Genomic DNA, 21104 nt, shown 5'->3' on the forward strand with positions numbered 1-21104 from the left:
CGAGGCGGGTGGATCATGAGGTCAGGAGATCGAGACCACAGTGAAACCCTGTCTCTACTAAAAATACAAAAAAAATTAGCCAGGCACGGTGGCGGGCGCCTGAGTAGTCCCAGCTACTCAGCAGGCTGAGGCAGGAGAATGGCCTGAACCCGGGAGGCAGAGCTTGCAGTGAGCCGAGATCGCGCCACTGCACTCCAGCCTGGGCAAGAGCAAGACTCTGTCTCAAAAAAAAAAAAAAGAAAAAAAAAAAGTCTTCTGATAAGTTTATGGAAAAATTTTGTGTTTTTCTTCAAGATTTGTCTGATGAATGGGATTGCTTTTAATGAAAATTATTGCCAAGGTTTGAGAGAGACTTGGTTAGAACATTATAAATGTACACAGAGAGACAGGAGCTTTGTCCAGTGGCTCCTCCAGCCTCTTTCTCTGTGGTGGTAGAGATATGGTTAAGGTTTCCTAGGCTGCTATGAAGATACCCGTTTTTTTCTTCACCAAAATCACAGGATTTACATCTCACTGACTTCGAATTTTGGTTCAAGAATGGGAAACTCATTAAGACCTAGTTCCACATCTCCCACCCCTTTTGCCCTTAGCCCTTAATCTGTGAGAGAAGATGGTTTCTTATATAGGCCAAACATCAGAATGTAGTAAAACTTTGGTTGTCCCATTCCATCTCTGTATAATTATCTGTTCTGCACCAAGATATGGTGCTTTAGACTCAGACAGCTTTAACATGACTCACTCGGGGCAAGGTTGCAAAATCTGAAATCAGGGTTGTATAGCTGGTAGCACAACACACAATACCTTGTCCACAGAAGGTACTTTTTCAAAACAGTCAAGTGAGCAGATTAATGAACCCAAATACCTACACTTTTTCTCCTTCCAGAAATCTGGCAGTTCCATCTCACTTTCTTAAAGTGCTAAGGAGTGTTTCTGTATCATGATACAATTTTGAAGCTCCCATGTCAGAGTAGCTTGTTTCTGTGCTGCTGTGGTCATTCTGAGATACTATCTTCCTGAATCAGTGATATTGGTAATTTATGGAAAGTAGATTAAAAGCCCCTGAATCCTTATTCATAGTGGTATTTGATTCTTTTTGTAAACAGATGTAGGCAGTGCTGTGACCTTGATCTAGCTCCTCTTTCTTTTTGAATTAACTTTGTCCTCTGTGCTTTCCTGGAATTAAGGTCTTGGCTGCAGTTCTTCAGTTGCAGCAATTTAATGTTATCTCAGTCTGCTTTCAGGATCAACAACAGTAACTACAAAAACTTAACTCCCATAACTAGCTTCTTTTTGTTGTAGAATGCCATTCTGCTACTGTCGGGATTGGAAATAGAGCTGACTACAGCATGGTCACCAAACAGGGAGGAAAGGTCTCCCCTCAAGTGCCGAGATTCTGGCAGGTCCTCCCAGTGAACATCTGAATGAGCCACAGCTAAGCTTGGAGACCTCAGACCCTGGAAGGAGGAAACAGAGTGAGGTTTCCTTTGGCAGTCAAAGCACAATCCTAACCTTAGAAGAAAAGAGACTGGGCCAGAACTGGTGCTAGCCTGGCTGCTGGGAAGAGGAAAAAATACGTCTTCACTAGCAAGATTTCATATTTTGTTCTCATATGATTGTATAGGTCCTTATTGTTTCTTTACTCAAATTTCTGAAATCTCTGGAGTGACAGTTCAGTTGATCCACCTTACCCTAGGATTCAGCCTAGAATAAGTTCCACAGCATGACTCCACACCATCCCTGCTGACCCCTTTGGTCAGCTAAGCAAAAGACAGTGTCTTGCTGTGCCCTTTAGCACACATCCTGTCCCCAGTAAGTTTATAGTTTTCTGTTCGTTGGGGACACCTTGAAAGAACAGAGGAAAACAAAAACTCCAACCCAAAACCCCATTCTGAGGCAGAGATGCTCACAAACGAGCAGTGTTGGAGCACAAACAGCCTGCAAATCTGGCAGACGGTCTCTTCCGTTACCAGAGAAACTGCTGCCCTAATGATTTAGATTATCCTTCATTGAACCTGGGGGAGATGGAGTCTGACAGAAATTGGCAATTCCAGGTCAGGGATTATATACTATTTTCATGTTCCATTCCTTATCATGTGCACTGCAGACCGCATGTCCAGTAACTTTGCGTAGCTGGATGTGGCCTCTCATTGGTCCTGTTTAAGCCTCGGGCCGTGGAACGTGGCTTTGGTAGGTAAAGGTTAGTTCTCCACTTGACTCAAATGATGAAACTGTGGACTGTTTCACAAGATTACTCAAGGGAGAAAATGGCGTTGTCTCTTCCAAACTAAAGGAGGCATATCAGGTTTTTCCCCTCTTCAATTTCTTCCTGTACTTTGTCACTAGAGGTTGCAATTTCTGCTTGTGCGGAGAAGACAGCACAGATGAAAGTGAGGACTGTGCCCCCGATGGCGGTATAAAAGGCCCAGCCCAAGGAGCAGTCTCCAGGTTTGTAGGCAGATGCATAATGTCCACAGTAGTCTACGGCCTTCTGGCAACCCCAGCCAGCAGGGTAGAGTATCAAACCGAGGATAAGAAATAGACCTGCAGGACAAAAGAGAAAACAGATTAGAAAATCCCCATGGTGCTACAACTGTCCAGATCTGTTGTAACTGTTACTTGATTTGCTTGCTTTGGGCAAGGGCATCTATTCTGCAATAGAAAGTGTTAGGACTGTTTAATGCAAACTAATCTGACCTGATCAAGAAGTATCACATTATTAGAAATATTTTCAGCCACTTTTTTACATATTGGAATGTGAATCCACTAAAAATTTCTCTTCTAGAAAAGCAAACTGGAACTTTTCTTCTTCTTAAGACAGAGTCTCAATCTGTTGCCTAGGCAGGAGTGCAGTGGTGCAATTGTAGCTCACTGCACTTGAACTCCTCCTGGGCTCAAGCTATCCTCCTGTCTCAGCCTCCCAAGTAGCTTGGATTACAGGCACACACCACCACACCTGGCTAAGTTTTTAAGTAGAGATGAGGTCTTGCTATGTTGCCCAGGCTGGTCTCAAACTCCTAAGCTCAAGTGATCCACCCACCTTGGCCTCCACCATGTGTGGCCAACTTGTTACTACGTATTCCCAAAGGGATTTTGGTGCACTGAGCATTTCTCTTTTGGTCTAAGGCAGATGTTGGTAAACTGAGGCCCTCAAGCCAAATGTAACTTTATAAGTTTTATTGGAGCACAGCTGTGGCCATTCATTTTTGGAAGCCTACGACTGCTTTGCTATGGTCTGCAAAATCTAAAATGTTTACTGTCTGGCTTTTTGCAGAAAGAGTTTGCCAACTCCTGGTCTAAGGAAATTCACACAGAACCATCTGATGTCAACCTGATTAAATGCAAGAGCAAGGGCCACGAGGGAGACCAGGTCTTTACCTGATTATTAGTGCTTTAAGTAAGCCAGATATTTCTGTATTTACATACACATTTACAAACAAATTGCAAACTTTGTAAGGACTTTCTGTGTACTTTTAAGAGAGTAGACACTAATAAGCTTTACTTCCATTTTGCTGACCCTACTACCTTGTCATTTTAAACACCTATTTTCCTGTTCTTCACAGCATTACTGCTCACTATATAACCAGAATGCATCACTTGAGTTATTTTTCCTGCCTAGTCCCACCAGAGCTAGGACTAGGGTGAGCCACAAAAGGAGTCACTTGCTGACCTTCAGGTATCAGCCCTGCAGTGGGTGCCTCACCCTGGCTGCCAGTCACATGACAGCAGCTCCTCCCAAAAAAGCCAGAGGCCTGAAATGACAAAGGCAACCTAGGCCCCCAGATTTTACCCAGTAAAACTTTCTTGGTAACAGATCTTCTTTAGGCCAGGTACAGTGGCTCATGCCTGTAATCTCAGCACTTTGGGAGGCTGAGGCAGGTGGCTCACGAGGTCAAGAGAGTGAGACCATCCTGGCCAACATGGTGAAACCGTGTCTAACTAAAAATACAAAAATTAGCTGGGCGTGGTGGCACACCTGTAGTCCCAGCTACTGGGAAGGCTGAGGCAGGAGAATCGCTTGAACCCGGGAGGTGGAGGTTGCAGTGAGCCGAGATTCGGCCACTGCACTCCAGCCTGGCGAAAGAGTGAGACTCCCTCTCAAAAAAAAAAAAAAAAAAAAAAAAAAAAGCAAGATACTGCAAGAGGAGGAGGAGGGCAAAAACCTTTTCTCTGAAAAATTCAACCTGTGTAATCAAGAATTTTATATCATAATCAAAGTTCCCACTTTTTAGATACCTGGGAATATCATTTCTATCCTTGTGAATTAATCTTGGCTCTGAGTTCTGTTTCTTTACCTACCTTGACTGAAATTCTCTGGGTTTACCCCACCAAAGCTTCTAAGTCATTTACAGCAACTTCCCCACAAAGAAAACATGACTGACTTTATGGCAGTATGAGGCCTGAAGGAAGATTGGGGACAGTGTTTCAGCTCACACATGACAACTTTCATAGTGGTCTTCATCCTGTGATGGTGTCCAGCTTGGCATGTGACTACCAGGGCATTTTGGGATCTCAGTGTCTCCACCCCATCCCATTGTTCTTCTCAGATGGCCTCAGAGGGGTGGAGTAGAGGGAATCAATTCAGATGCTCACTGTCTGAAGAGGGGTGATTCACAAGGAAGTCTTTATAACCCCGTGGCCCTCTCTATAGATCTGAGTGGTGGGAACCCGGGAGGCAATGAGTTGCAGCAAGGAAATGTGATTGGTGCTGGGAAGAGCAAGTGAAGCTGGAGAGAGGCTGTTAGAAATGAGCAGCAGCCAGTTCCCCCAAGGCCAAGGCAGCCAGTGCAGACTCTTGGTCCTCTAGAATATGGAAGGTCCTGAACCACAGCAATGAAAGGGTAGAAATCTAGTAGCAGAAAAGACCCCATAGTCTAGTGTGAGGACAGGAGGCTAGAACACAAACCAGAAATATGGTGGACCACAGCAGAGACTCACCAAATTAAGAGGTGATTCCGTTAATAGTTAAGAGCTCTGACTTTAAGAGTTTTAATCCAGGCTCTTTCCTCTATGAGCTGAGTGACTGATGTACGATTCCTCACCTGTAAAATGGACTAATCCATCACTCATAGGTGGCTGTGAATCGTGAAGTCTGTTCTACCATCGCAACAAAACTGGAAACGGACGATGAGCCTGAACACAGGTCAAAAGCCCTCGGCAGGCCCCTCCCACGCAGAAGCAGATCAGCTCACTGTTAAGGGCATATTTTGAGAAGTATAATAATTTGTGGAGAGAGGAGACCCCCAGGCTACATTCAGTACTCTTGAAAAAATATTCTCCATCTGAACAGAGGTTTGTTCAGCTGAGATCTTAAATGATTTAACCAATTCTTAAATATTTCTAAGGCCTATGATAAACCCCAATTAATCTTGTCTGCATCCCACTTTGTTCCCTATGAAGCCTCCCCCCAAGGTATGATGGGGACGTTAATAGTTTTCTCCCTCCAGGTCCTAAGGTGCCACTCTGGTGTACCCTCCATGGGCCTTCTGTACAATTTCCCCCAGCCCTGCATGCAAAGGCGCTTTTGAGTGTGCTGCAGCCTCTGCCCTAAAGCTCTGAGTGTAGGCCTGAGGTGAGGCAGCATTAGCTGCTCTTCCCTTTAAAAGACCAAAGTGTTCATATTTTTTGTTCCAATTCAACATTAACTGCACATTGCATTTGTATTGTATGTGCACTTTAATATATTAGGGACAGAAGACAAAGTATGGAGTTTGCCGTCACATACCAGCTCTGCCACCTTGTGCCAGGCTCTGGCTAGTTGTAGGGCGCAAGAAATACCTTAATTTGGCTGTCTTGGGTTCTCTGGGGAAGCAGGCAGGTTTTACATCACTTAATACAATCCTTATTTTTGATAGCATCAGGCTCCTTTCCACAGTGTGCTGAGCCCAGCCAGGAGCATTAATTGCCCTGAGGCGCTCCCTTTTCTAATGGCTCAGGTGTGACTGCTGAGGGGCTTCAGGCCATCTTCAGATCTTGTGGCTGTTCCTGGCTCAGTTTGTGAATAAGGAAAGCAGGGGGACTCTTGCTGTTGTTTAAATCACATAAGGGTGCCATGCTTGTGAGCCTGTGGAAAGCTGCAGCTTGAATATTTATAAGCCCACAGGAAAGTCCATGTGAGACAGTAATACAAAGTGGGCGAGGTATATCTGCCCCGTGGGTGTGAAGTGTGCCAACCACACGCTGCAACCTGGGCAGCCAGCCCCGACAAGCACAAGAGCGCCTTAACCCAGGGCTCCGTGGGGCAGTGGAGGAAGTCACCACTGTCCACTCTGCCCTGACTGGCGGGCCTCTGCTCCCAGTGCCCATCACAGTTATCATTAACATAGCCAAGGCCATGGAATAGGGTTTGAATCCAGGCTCTGCCCTCTGATTCCTCACCTGTAAAATGGACTAATGTTTAAGAGAAAACTGGGCCTTCAGGTAAGCAAAAATAAATTTTTTTTAAAAATCACATTTATCATTTCTTTGGGTATGTAGATAAAGTCTCTTCTACCAAAGGAATCCCAGCAAGATCAGTGAGTCGGGTGTCCCTCTGTGGTGAATGCCACACGTAGTCCTCCCCTCACGAGGTCCACAGTGGGAAGCAAAGCTACCTGTCTGAGCCCAGCCTGGCCCTGGTTCTCCACTGCTCTCAGGCCGAAGCAGCTTCAGAGCAGCCTGGACAGGAGTTCCTGGGCCCTGACAAGCATCCCTCAGGCACAGACTTCATCCTAGCAGTCACAAGAAACTGTCAGTAGTTGATAATGTTTACCTACAAGAATTTCATTTCACACGACTCAGCCTACTATTTGATGATTATCCATCTCCGTCCTAGACTTTATGCTCCATGAGGGCAGGGATTTTTGTTTATTTAGTTTACTGCTCTAATGCCCGTGCTTAGAATGATGCTGGGCACACAGTAGGCCCTTAATAAAAACTTATTGACAGTGCAATTTGCTTTGTAATAAAATATTTCTAAACCACAGTGCCTATGGAGGAAATCAGTAAAATAACTGAGAGATCAGTCAGTAAGAATGAAATGTGTCTGTCAGCAAGAAGGAAAATGGAGACCCTTGGGTGGTTGATGTATCCTGTTCTAGGCCTGTGAGCCCTGGGGTTTAAAAGCAATCTTGTGCCCTGAATTCCAAATGGGCTTGATACTAATAAGACAATTAAAATCAATAACTTCTTCAATGGGCATATGAGACAAAGGCAAGAGAATACAGTAACAGATAAGAAGTTTGCTGGAGACTTGGAATGGTTTTTCTGGTACTCACTCAATTTGGAGTACACTCAGGGACTATCAGCTTGGTCATAGGTTACGTCCAGAGGCCAAATGGAAGGTAAAGGATGCTTTGGACTGGGCTTCACATGACAGCTGAGCCAGAAAATGGTCTAATCTCCTTTTGCAGCTATTAAAAAAGCAGTTCCTGAAGTGAGGCCACCCTCTCTAGTAGTCTCTGGGGCCCTGCCATCACCTTGCCTCACTGCACTGTTGTTTTGGGGGTGTGTTTGTGTGTTGTGAAGGGCAATGGAAAAAGGAAGGGACTAGGGCTGTGGGCATTTATTTTCTTCTGCCTGGCATCTCTACCTGGTTCATGACTGGGTCGCAGCAAGCCCAGCTGGGAGGAAGAAGAAATGGGGGGAGAATGACACTGGCCAGCCACCAAAGACAACGCAGCCACCATGGAAAGAAGCCATAAGTCACCTGGAGGGCTGGTCACCTCTGCAATGGCTCAACTTGACAGAATGGTGCCCTAGAAGGTAACAATTTTCATAACCTTAAAAGACATCTAACATCCTCATCCCCGTGTTCTAACAGCCTCATTGTACCGAGGGAGTTAGAAGACATTAGCATCTGCTGGCAGTGGGGGGGGGGTCACATGATTCAACCTTATCTGTAGAAGATAAAAAACAAATGAAAAGCCGATGGTCGGTCACTTGGACTGCCCAACAGGTGCCACCTCCAGCTGGAGACAGAGCCTTGACAACCTCACTGATGGTCATGGTATTGCATTAGGATAGCTGGTGCTGGCCCTCCAAAGCAGCTGGGCACCAGCCATCCCAACGCAGCACCTGCCACACCGCTCTGCCATTTTCATATTTTCCTCACAGAAGTTGTATCTACCTGTGCAAGAATCTTCAGAGTTTCTTTGGGGAATCTAAATATGTGGTTTGCATTTAACACAAATAATCGGACTGGGCTCTGTGAGGGCAGAGGCTACACAGAGAACAGTTTTATCACTGTGTTCCCAATGCAAACGTAGGAAACACACCAGGAAAAGCCAAGTCACAGTCCTGATTTCCTAGCAACATTTTGCACTGACTGTGATCAGACCAGTCACAAATTTATGTCTTAGGTAAATTTTTAAAATACTGCCCTGGAATCAAATAATGGGATGTCAAATACTTTTAATCAAATCCCTTAGGTGGGAAGAAAAGCATTTCCATAGTCCTGCCAGTCCCCCAGTTTGGGGAAGGCTAGATGTTGCTGCATACAGTGAGTATTTCACTGGGTCTGAAGGTGACCACGTCAATCTTTCACAGTGACGGATGCTAGGAATGGAGGAGTCAACTCGGAACCACAGCTTTTCAGCTTGTGAAGAAGTGGGATAAGGCTCCGTGGTTATTTCACAGCCTTTCTCTGGCCACCCCACCCCCTCCACATCAGTCATGATTACTACCCTCCTTCACCACCTGCTGGCCAATGGATGGGACTCAAGGTTTCTTGTCTTTGTGGGTCACCAACCATTTGTACAGAAAAAGGCCATTTTTCCTGCCTGAAAAGTGAGCACTACAGGCTGGCTCTTGTTCCGCAGAGTAACTGTCTGAAGAAGTGAGTCTTTAGACACCACACTCCCACTTCCCCATCACACAAGCTTCCAGACTAAATATTAAAGACTAGACCTCAGCTTGCAAAGGAAATTCTGAGAACAGAAACAAAAGAAGGTCACCTGTTACCACTACCAGCAATCTGTGGAGAAGCCACCGCTGAGAGGGCCAACACTCAGCACCTTTACTAAGTCGAAATCAAAAACAGCTTATTCCACAGCTATGAAATATCTGAACGTCTCTGGAGAGAGTTCACAGCAGACAATTGACAGCAAATGTAAAGTACCTCTGATCAACGCGGGCCTCACTTAGGAAGTTCCCGAGCATGTCCACAGAGTGCATGCCATGTGCTTGCCTTCACAGACCATTTATGGATGGCCATGGCTGGGTTATAGGAGTGGGATGCTGTAGGGTTTCAGGGGCTGGTGATAGTCAACAATCTGGTCACACTACACACATCACCATTCCTCGAACAGGGGCCTGTTATTCATAGTGACCCCCTGGACACTCACGCATCTGGGCATGCTCTCCCTCATTCCAATGCAAGTGTTGCCTCCCTGGGAAATGTTTGTCACCACTTCTTGCCACAGGGTTATTCTTGTGTTCCCACCGCCTACGGACATCCCTCTTGAGCTCTTTCTCACTTTTAAAAATTCATTCAATAGCTGTTTAATGAGGGCATTACTCTCAACCCTGATGATACAACAGTATCCTAGTGGGACTCAGCCTCTTGAAGCAGAAAAGCTTTGGTATCTCCCATACCCAGCACACTTCGTGACACTTTTTAGGAACTTGGTTATAGGTTAATTAGAATCGATATGAATTCTAATGAGACATTACAACTTTGCCTTAACATTCATTGATAAACCTGCTAGGTGTGGCACACAACTAGGTCAAGAGTTCATATTCTGTCTGTCTTTGAAATAGCCGGCCATTGGCCCATTTAGGAACATAGCAGACCTTCTAACTATTAAACATCAATTTCTCTTATAACATTTTTCTGAAAAAATTAAAAAAAAAAATCCCTCTAGTGTTTCGTGTTGGTCCGCCCTGTGACTCAGAGGGCTGTGGATCTAGCTAAGTCTGAGCACCAGCCCTTGTTGACCCAGCACAGCTCACTACAGCATAATGCCCAAGGGCTGCCCTGCCACTAAGTTGCTTCCTGTATTCCATCTGACACAGCTTAGACAGCATTCCAGGCTTTTCAGGGGGGACAGCTTCACAAAGTACTGATGGTACTACAATAAAGGAAAACTCTGACAGGACAGTTATTCTCATATGAATTTAAGATCATCAGCCAGTGCTCTGCCTCCAGATGGGAAGCCTCACTGGCTTTTCCTTCTCGGTGTTCTTTGCTGTTCCCCCTTTACCTTTCCAGTCTAAACACAGGGGTGCCCAGGGCTCACTCCTTGGTCCTCCTCCCTATCTACATTCCCCTCCTGATCACAGTTGGTCCCATGGCTTTAAGTACTACCCCAAGCTGAGTTTTCATTTCCAGTTTTCAACTCCAGATGTGCATATCCAGCTGCCTACTTGGCCTCTACTGGGATGTCTAGCAAGGCACTTGAAAATTATGTCCAAACCAGGACTCTTGATTTCCATTCCCCACTCAAAACCTGTTCTTCACCTTGTCTACCTCATCTCAGCAAATGAGAGTTCAATTCTTAAGACATGTGCAGGTCAGAAACCTTGCTATCATCTTTGACTCGTTTCTCAGAAATCCCACATTACTCTATCGGCAAAGCCTGTAGGCCTTCATTCTAGCTGTTCCCTTTGCCTGGAATGTTTTCTCCTGATACCCACATGGCTAACTCCTCTATCTCCTTTAAGGCTGTGGTTAAATCTCCTCAATAAATCCTACCCTAACTATCTTCAACATTCCCTCTCACTATTCCAGCATACCCCGGCCTCTCTTACCCGGGCTACACCTTCTCCCGGCTCCTCTACCCTATTGCACACTACCTTTTAAGATACTATATAGTTTACTTATTTTGTTTATTGTCTGCCCCCCGCCAGCTTGAATGTAAACTCCATGAGGACAGGGAACTTTATGCAGTTTGTTCTTTGTGTCCCAACTGCCTAGAACAAGGTCTGACATGTAACAGGTGCTTAGTAAATATTCACTGATTTGAATGGACGAATGAAAAGATAAGGTGATGTGATTATATTACATTTTTAAACAAAGCCATTGTAGAAAGTTCTTGACAAGTTTTTGAAATGGTTGGAGGAAAAGCTTCAGTTTGCAATTCTGGGCAACAGAATGCCAGCTACACAGTTACTACTGAAACACATGTGCAGACCAAACCACAGGACTGGTCTTTTGCATAACTGCCTGCACTGAAAACCTTCCTGGCTACAGAAAATAGCTGGTTGTTAGGAAATCACATAGAAAAAAGTAGTCAGTTGATTAAATGTAATACACTTTCAGGTATCTAGAGACCAGCCTGAGTCTAGGCTCAGATCTCCGAAATTGTTTCCAGCTTGGCCCGGCTGTGGCAAGGACAGCTGCCAAGACAGGCTGTGGCTGACCTGTGAGAGCCGGCCAGGCACTGGCCAGGAGAGGAGCAGCACGCGGGAGAAGGACAGGAAAGGACAGGTGAGAGAAGACAAAGGATACGTCGGGGAATGAGATGAGCCATGGCCACTTGTGAAAGAGGCAGGGTGGTAAATATTAGAAGCAGTGTGAGCCTGGAGAACGGAAACCACCACTGCGAAGGTACTGGCACTATGGGCAGAGGATGCAGAACTGTTCTGCAGCGCAGGAAAACGCCCACTCCTCTTGGCAGCATTGCAGATCAACCTCTGAGGGTGGGGGTGTGTTTTTCTGTTTCCAGTAGATGTTTAGAAGTCGGGCCATCTGTCTCAATCAAGTGTACAACAACTGGTGACTGAGTAATAAGCATCATCTCTGTGTGTGGTTAATGCTCATCTGTGTGCTTCCCTCTCTTTTCTAAGTTTTTAATCTTTCCCCAAGTCATCTTCCATGCTGATAGTCGGAAGTCATTCTCACAGCCCCTAACAGCTATTTGTAGGCCACCGACTGTTGTTAGGTGGAGATATTTTCTCTTTTACAATATCCCAAGGTAAACTGTCAGACAGTCTGAAGGCTGTGCTTTGAGGACGGCACATGTATCAGACCACATCCAGTTCCCTCGTGACTGAATTTGCCATTAAGATATTCTCTTCCCAAAGACCACAGTGTGAACCTGCAGACTTCCCATGTGCAGGGGCTCTGGAGACACTCTGCAGTACTGATCCTTACTCACCAAGACAAGAGACACCTTACTTCAGAAGAAAGAGACATACATGATACAATTTAGAATGAATGTCTTGGGTAAAAATAATAAAAAGTAAGTGGATAATCATCTATCTGGAAAACTATCCAGTAAAAAACAGAAGTCTTACTGTGACATAGATGCACTCATCCCATTATAAAACAGCGCTGGTTCCAAGACAGGCTGCAGGCCCGAACTGCGATTCCACTGGAAACGTGTTGACAGTGTAAAGAGTGTTCCTATTCCTCAGTTTCTATGTCTCCAGTCCTATCCCCATCTACACTCAGTGCCTCTTACGCAGTCCTCTACACATATGGCAGTGTTGACCAGCTTCACATACCATTTCTGACACCCATTTCCTTTCCAAGCATCACTTCTTTGGAAGAACCTTCTGGAAAGGTCTTCTATAGTAAAAATGATAGATTCCAAAGATGAAATGGAGATGAAACTATAAACACCCTCCCCCAAATTTATAATATACATTCACAATGGATACTTTAGTTGGAAGTTTGTAAAGATGATTAGAACCCTTTAATAATCATGAAGATAACTTACACTAACAATGGGAGCATTTCATTCTCGTTGAACACTCTGTGCTAGGCACTGGTTAAGCACTTTAAATATAACTCATGCAGTCCTGATAGCAATCTTGTGAGGTTGATACTATTAATATCATTTGACAGATGAGGAAACTGAGGCACTGAAGGGCTAAGTAGGGTTACACAGTTAATCAACGGCAGGACAGGGACTCAAATTAGAGAACCTGGCTCCAGAGTCCACTTCTTGAGCCTTATCCTAGATTGCTGTTTTACTGCATACCAGAGACTAACTTCCAAGACAAAAACATTTGTCCAGCTGAAGAGGGGAGACTGATATGCATTCAAAAGCTTGCTTAGTTATATCTACGAGGATTAGAGAGCAGGTCTACGAGGATTAGAGAGCAGGTGATAAGGAACCGTTATCAAGTGAGAAACCACAGCAGTGTCGTGAGGGGTTATGGAGAGTGGAAGAATGCACCAAAATAAAGGGTAGCCTATTGTCAAGCAGGTTGACTTGCTAATCCTATCGCAAAACAACAGCAAGATAAAGAAATTCCATCTCCACTCTCTTCCATTTGATCTGAGTGTCACCAACCTTACCGAAGCATTAGATGCCACTTTGGAATGGCTGCCCTTGGTCCAACCAACTTCTAGAAAGAAGCCTAATGAACAGTTCAGAACAATTTAAGGCTCACTATGATGTGAACCTTGTACAGAATGTGGAACACCTGTGTGAGCAGAAAACTGCAAACAGCACCAAACCCACTGGACCAGAAGGAAAAAAAAAAAGAGCAGTATAATCAACTGATGACTTAGTTTTTGCTCAGATCGTGTATGCTTGGGAACCATTTGAAATTACAGATCCATCCAGAAAAATAATGCCACCCACAAAATCATCCATAAAAAAACACATCCAAGAAAGCCATCTGTAGCCAATTAGACAAAATTTGGCAATAAGCATCTCAGTCCCAAATCTCTCCTCCAATAGGTCAGGCCACTGTTCAGCCATCTCACCTCCCAAGCAGCCTTTCTCAATTCATAGAGCTGATATCTTTGTCTTTCCTGACTGCCTCCTACCCCTGAATCCTTGCACCACTATCCGTGATCCAGTGGGTGTTAGTTAAACCCATGTCATTGAGGGATCTGCTTACTCCTATGTCTGCATGCAGGAGAAGCTGCTCTTAGGCATCTGGCTCTCGTGAACTCTTGCTTAGAACAACTGTAAACACCAGAGGGTTGGGGGGGAGGCAAGATCTCTTCCTTCCACCCAGGAAGAGTTCTGGTTGTGTACCCTACAAACCCAAATGAAATTAGCAAAGGTATTCAATCCTGCTTGTCTTCCTCAGATGCCAGATGGGCTATCTTCAGTACCAAAACTTCAGTTAGCCACTCAGAGTCTGAATAAATAAAAGTAATATAACAAAGTAGGAGTTATAACATGAATCAAGAATTTCTGCCCCAAAATGATCACTTTTGGTTAATCTATACCTTTGCCCATTAAGGTTCTTCAATGAAAACTTTTTCAAAGTCCAAGCAGAATTTGGTTTCAGTGATGACCAGTTCTGAAGTGATTCTTCAGATGATGGCTCATCAGTTACTTATGCCATAACTGTCCAGGAGGGCCGGGTCTATGTCAGAATTGAGACTTAGTGGCATTTGTTAAATTCAAACACCTATAAATTTACAGCTGGGGCTAGAAGAGACTAATCAGTGGTTCCACAGATATGTGCCTGTCAACGAACACACATTTACTGAACATCGACTATGTACGTAGTGGGTTCCATTCTGAACACTAGAGGTATAACTGAAAAGACACGTCACACCCTTGTGGGGCTTCCTTATATTCTAAAACAGTGGTTCCCACACTTTCTGGACTTTACAGTCCAGAAAAATTGTTGGGAGGTCAACATGTTTTATTTTGCTAATAAGAACACTGAAGATAGCCTTTATTATCTCCTCTCATCATTTCATAAAAATATTTTAATACAAGAAGGGTGAAGGATGTAATTGGAAAATAAATGACATTTCTTTGAAGTGAATACATCGGCTTGATGAAATGTTACTACACTTACTAAACTTCCTTGATTTTGCCGTGAAATGGGAGAAGCCTTAGCACAGACTGGACCAGCACTCGTTCGAAGGAAGCAACTTCTGGCTGACGGCCCTTCTGTGGGGTAAGAGATGGGGGAGTGTAGAGGGTACCTGTGTTAAGATGCGGACCCCTTTCTAAGAAGCCTATTTATTTACTGTGCAAGTATCAAGATACAGGGTGAGGAGGCTCTGAGTCTCTTTGGAGTCTAGGTCCAAACTTAAGTTAGAAGAGATGAGGTCTCACTGTGTTGTCCAGGCTAGCATGCAGTGGCTATTCACAGATGTGATCATATTGCACTACGGTCCCAAACTCAAGTGATCCTCCTGCCCGAGTAGCTGGGACCACAGGCATGAGCCTAAGTGGCTTACTCCATCTCATTTTAAAGTTTCAAGAGTTCGTGGACAAGCTAAACCAGGCTTAACATCGACATTTAGTAACTCATTTAGCTCCAGGGGCCAGATCAGGAACTAGGAGTCAAAGGGTTTCCTGGCAATAAAAGGGTTTTTGTGAATGACTACAGCATCTTTGAGAGCAGATACCCACATGTTATTTTAGTACGTGATCAATAATTTTAGAAGCTTTAACCAGTAAGATTTTCAGAGACAAGCAAGAGAAAAAGGGAAGGAACTGGTTATTTTCAAGTGTCAATTAAAAAGAAAAAAAGAAGCTTGCATTAATGCTTTTGCTGTTTCCCCAGAGAAATCTAGTAAGATATCCATTTTCTACTAAAAATACTCCCATGATATTATAGTTGGCAAGAAAAACACTCTCCAGGGTGGAGACAAGATGACAGATGAACATAAATAGAATTCTTTAGAAGACAATCACAGCATAGTTGTCATAAAAAGATCTTACAACCAAGATCCCCAAAGGAAGTTTCTGTTACAATTACTTGAAATTAATGGCCATCAATTAAAAATTGTCTGATGCCCTTAGGATATGTGGAGAAACAATCTAGAAGAAAGATGCAGTTTCTCCATTGCTGAAGCCTCCCTCTTTCTCAGCAATAATTCCTGTTTAAAAGCAAATTACTTCCGCTAGCAGTTTTTAAAGCCTTAACTCTAGAACTGTTGAAATACATCTCAACAAACTAACCTAGCCAGATGATTCCTTCCCATCAGTTAGTGATGAAGCCTTACTTCACATTCGGGGTGAGAAGCTGTTTGTTAACTGGCTTACATGCAACTGAAAGAACTTTATGAAATACATTCTCCTAAGTTATTCATCAGACAGACAGGATCACGAAAGACAGAGCTCCTGCTTGACTATAACCAAAATACATTGATAATTCAAAATAAGTTACCAAAATAAATAAACTGCAAAATGTAATGTGTAATAGGGTAAAAGGCACTTTTATAAAACATAGTTACTAAGCTATGGAATTTCTAGGACAAGTAAATTTCTTGCCTGCTGAGGTCTTTGGGTGCAGATAATGTGAAATAATTCCTACTACAACAAACCAGGTGCTGTCTTTTCAACACTACATCCCTGAATGTGGCCTCTGTCACTCTGAACACACAGCCACTCTGCATTTTGAGTTGAAATTACTTAAGAGTTGTGGACATGTATTTGTACTGATTCTTAAAGCATTTTAATATTGGCTTCATTTTCTCCGTGTGTGGTTTTATATTTAATATGTACTGGTGGCTGTCTTTAAAAGAAAAAAGTTGCTGGCCATTTAATAAAGCTACTGGGAAGACCATCTACAATAAATGAGCTCATAAATGTGGCTGACCGTGCTGTAGGACAGTTCTTCATAGCAGATGCAGATTAGTTTTGAAGTGGCTTTATAGCTTAAAAGAATACCACCTTTGCATTAAGCCCCTACAACAGAGTGCCAGAACTGCCCATGTAAATATTCGGAGCCATGCTTAAATTATTATTTGTTAATGTAATTTGAACATAGATCATCCATGGCTCTGTGATAATTTATGTCGGCAAGTAGTTGCCATGGCAAACCACTTTTGCATTTTATTTGCATATCAATTGCTATATCAGAATTTTAAGAGAGTTTGCAATTTTCTTCCAGACTTTCCAACTCATTCTTTAAAAACAGGTCCCTGTCCTGGCCGGGCGCGGTGGCTCATGCCTGTAATCCCAGCACTTTGGGAGGCCGAGGCAGGTGGATCACCTGAGGTCAGGAGTTCGAGACCAGCCTGGCCAACATGGTGAAACCCCGTCTCTACTAAAAATACCAAAAATTAGCCAGGCATAGCGGCAGGTGCCTGTAATCCCAGCTACTCAGGAGGCTGAGACAGGAGAATCGCTTGAAGCCAGGAGGCAGAGGTTGCAGTGAGCCAAAATCGAGCCATTGCACTCCAGCCTGGGCAATAAGAGCGAAACTCCGTCTCAAAAACAAACAAACAAACACAGGTCCCCGTCTCTAGATTTACTAAATTAATACCTGCTTGGTCCACTTGCTTTTCAGCAGTCATTTTTTAATTTAATGATATGGTTGAATTCTTCATTCCCTTTATATATTATTTATTTTATATTTCTTTTGCTTCTCTATGGTACAGTTTGTGAAATGATGACTCTAATACAGCCTGGGAGCAGAACTCAGGAAGTTGTAGATCTGCATCTACAGGTCTCTGCACATAGTAGGCATCCAATACAAGTGCCTAGGACTGAAACTGAATTCTGACCTACCTTCTCACAACATGTCTGCATTTTTTTTACTTTTTACCAAGGGACTACTAAAGGCTGATGAATTAGGAAATGTGTCCTCTCAGTGGTATTTTAAAACTGATTCAGACACGGAACTGTTGGACCTGACTTCTGGTGGAGCATCATCTGTCTGGAAAGCCAGAAACCAAGAGCCTCCCTTTGGCAGCCAGAAGACTTCAGGGCCTTGTGCTCACCAGGAAGAAAAGGAAGGGCTGTTCCCTCTACTCTCCCCATGCCTCTTTGAGAGTGTTCTGAAGGTGGGCAACCAAGGTCACACCACCCCAGAGAAAGCCCAGTGACTTTTTCAGGAGTAAAATTCTGAGGCAGGGCTCCGTGTGCGCCAGGCATCTCTGTCCCTCTCCCTATGCTTCCCAAGCCCCTGTTCTGATTTCTCTCCTCTCAGTGGCTGACCTTGTCTTTTGGGCCTGGGAGTGAATGAGTAGGGCATGAGATCAGTCATGGGGTTGGGCTATGGTCTTAACCTTGATGCTTAAGGTGATTTTTTACCCTGTGTAAAAAGCAGTAAGAATACCAAGTCCTGGAGAGCGATCAGCTGCATTTCATATGCCCACCCATACTTCCACACATCAGATCTATGACAAAAGCAATTCTACAAGCGGCAAAGGCAAAACCCCCACGTGTCTGTCTCTGCTTTTCCTTTTATTGCTTTTTTTCATGTTGTCCTGTTTCACCCTCAATCATTGCTCACTTCCAAGAAGGCTGAGACTGCATACACCAGGCCCTTCACCGCCACTGCCAGCGCCATTCCCACGACCACACCCTTCACCCCAGCCCTGCAGAGGCAGGGTTCAGCCCCAGGGCAATCTATCTGGTCAGACTGGTGGGGCAGCTTGCTAAGGCTGTCCTGCTGGACTGAGACCCATGCAGACAGAGGGCTTGAGGGAGTAGAGTGTGAGAGCCAGCCCAGCATAAAGGGAAGCTGGAAGATAGCAGGCAGCTGGCCGGTGGCTCATGCTTATGGCGGTCCCTGTGGAATAGGCCCAGCCAGCACAAGTGAGCCAAATCCTGAGCTCAGTTTAATGGCTTCGGTCCCAAACCTGAGTCACTGGGGATTCCATGGACTTCTAAGAGAGCCCTACACGCATTTCCAAAAACAAACTGCTTGATGTTGTCATGGAAAACCTGGATCTTTGCATTCTACGGTTTCACGATGGATTACATCCAGGTCACAACCTAAGGAAGACAGCTGGCAAAAAGCCAACCCTGCTGGCTGATCACCCGGCTTTTGTAATGAATCCCAGAGGGATGCAAACCGATGTGTGTTGCTGCCTCTGCCAAGTCCTTGGACAAGTTCTCACCTCATGAAGACCAATCAACCTGTGATTTACTCCACCAGGAGAATCTCCGAAGCCACCTGCAATCAACATTCAATGGCTAGAAGCTGCCTCCAGAAAACGAAGGAATGGAAAATGTGTGTGTCAGGGGAAGGGGAGTGGGAGGAAGGAGCTCTTTGTTTTCCTGTCAATTTGACTGCTCTCTCCTGCCTTTTAAAAAAATGATCTGAGGACACCCCTGGTTACACCAAAGCCACAGGACTGCTGTGCACCCTGAGCTCCAACACAGGCAGGCTCTTAAGGACAGGGAAGGCCCCTACACACTCTATTTGTGTTTGATTTGAACAGAATAAGGTCAATTCTAAAAGCTGTAAGATATCCCTGTTCCTTAGAATGCAACAAATCCGGGAAACAAATAATATACTAAAACTTGCCAAGAAAGCAGAAATACTTTGATAATGATTCTATAGCTACCATTTATTATTTACTATGTGTTAAGCAGTATGCTTAAGCCTTTCCCATATATTATCTAACTTAATCCTCAAAACAGTCCTGAGGTATAAACTATTGTTATACCCATTTTACAAGTGAGAAAACTATGGTTCAGAAAAGTGAGGCAAATTGGTCCGTGTTTCACAGGCACATTCAGGTGAGGCTTAATCCCTCATTACTGAGTGACTGCTGAACATCAAGGCAAGTATTTAGAAAGTATCAGCCGGGTGTCCACCATTATTAGGCCAGGCCCTGAAGGCAGATCCTGCTCTCTGGATTCACATAACAGGCAATAATTATATTTCATTACTGCTTAAGTTAGCCCAGAGTTTGGGATTTCCATTGAAGTAGCAGATTCTTTCACACCCAGTTTCTAAACTCAGAATATCAAGATTTTGATTATTTATGTTGTGTTTTTTTATGGACAGTGAAGGTTACACAAGCCTGTGGCCTATTTATATCTTAAAATTAGGTGTAGCAAAAGAATACGATCATTTTTCATCCAGTCACATTTTTGCCAAAATGTAAGTTGTAAGAACAAACACAGCCTGAGTGTATTTCTAAAGAATCCTTTTGTTGCTGTGGCAACAGCCTGCTTTTTTTTTTTTCCTCACCATTTGTTTCAGTGTTGAAGAGATCCAGGGCTGAGGGCGTGGGGGCATAGGGAGAGAAAAGGCCGATGCTCACAGCTGCAGCAAGTCCTTGCTGAGGCTGGGGCTGACCAGAGGCTATCACAGATTGGCCAATGGGAGAAGGCAAGCCAGCCCTTTCAGATGCCAGTGTGGCAACATCCTCAGCCACAGATTCAAGAACCGCAGCTGCCCTTTACATTGGCTTGAAGTGCATGATAAGACCTCCGATAGGGGAGAAAGTGCCCACTCAATCATGAGGAGGGTAGCTCAGTCCCTCTTTGTCATGATTTCTTCTCTAGGGGTGATGCTAGGCTGGAAGGAGAAAAGAAACCAGTTCTTTCCTGTATTTCAGCACTTAGTCTTAGATCAGTGGCTCCTAGACAGCAGTCAAACTATGCAGGAATCTCTGCCTCCTGCCAATTTAAAATTCTGAGTAATTTCAGAATTTTTGAGATGCTGCATAAGTAACAGGGGTAGGGAGGAAGTTAAAGCTTCCAGACTGGAAAGAGGCAGAAGATCAGCACCAGCCCTCAGGAGTGCTCCCACTTCTTTCTCCTCAGCCTTCCTCCCAGAGACCTTGTGCAGAGAGAAAAGTCAGAAAAAAACTCACTGGAGGCCAGGATCAGTGGCTCACACCTGTAATCCCAGCACTCTGGGAGGCAGAGGCGGATGGATCACTTGAGGTCAGGAGTTTGAGACCAGCCTGGCCAACATGATGAAATCCTGTCAATACTAAAAATACAAAAATTAGCCGGGCATGGTGGCGGGTGCCTGTCATCCCAGGTACTTGGGAGGCTGAGGCAGGAGAATCGCTTGAAACTGGGAGGCGGAGGTTGCAGTGAGCCAAGATCATACCATTGCATTCCAACCTGGGCAACAGAATGAGAATCTGTCTTTAAAAAAAAAAACCAAAAAAAAACTCACTGGAGTGTTCCAGTAATACCTGAGAGGCATACTAATCTTTGTGCAATAATGAACACCTTGCCATTAATGTGATGCACACCAGAGTACCAAAATATGTTGGACTAATCCACACGCAGACATGGAATTCACTCAACTAACACCTTATTATAAACTGCATGTAAACAGTCTTGAAGGATACCTGTGCTTTGCTTCTGAATGACTGCCAGATAGGTTTAGTGTTCTGGCCCAAGAAGTCCCACCCCTTCCAGTAAATGGCCACTGGTTTGCTCGAAGGTAGTTAGATCACCATCAAGTTCCTCAGGATAAGAAGCACTCCTACATGACAAACCAGGAGTCTCATCTACATACCAGCAAATCAATAAAGCCCATAATAAAGGCAT

General features: G+C 44.3%; 1 protein-coding gene across 2 annotated transcripts in view; it reads right to left on the reverse strand.

The window, feature by feature from the left end:
- Positions 1 to 230: 230 nt before the first annotated feature.
- LHFPL2 (LHFPL tetraspan subfamily member 2) overlaps positions 231 to 21104 on the reverse strand; it is a 158888-nt gene continuing 138014 nt past the window's right edge. For both annotated transcript variants that reach the window (XM_030800445.1, XM_030800453.1), the window contains exon 5: positions 231 to 2541. In XM_030800445.1, coding sequence (XP_030656305.1) covers positions 2285 to 2541 — 257 coding nt within the window. In that variant the 3' untranslated portion in view covers positions 231 to 2284. The remainder of the gene's footprint in view (positions 2542 to 21104) is intronic.

The sequence above is a fragment of the Nomascus leucogenys genome, chromosome 2 (genome assembly GCF_006542625.1).
Source record: "Nomascus leucogenys isolate Asia chromosome 2, Asia_NLE_v1, whole genome shotgun sequence".
NCBI lineage: Eukaryota > Metazoa > Chordata > Mammalia > Primates > Hylobatidae > Nomascus > Nomascus leucogenys.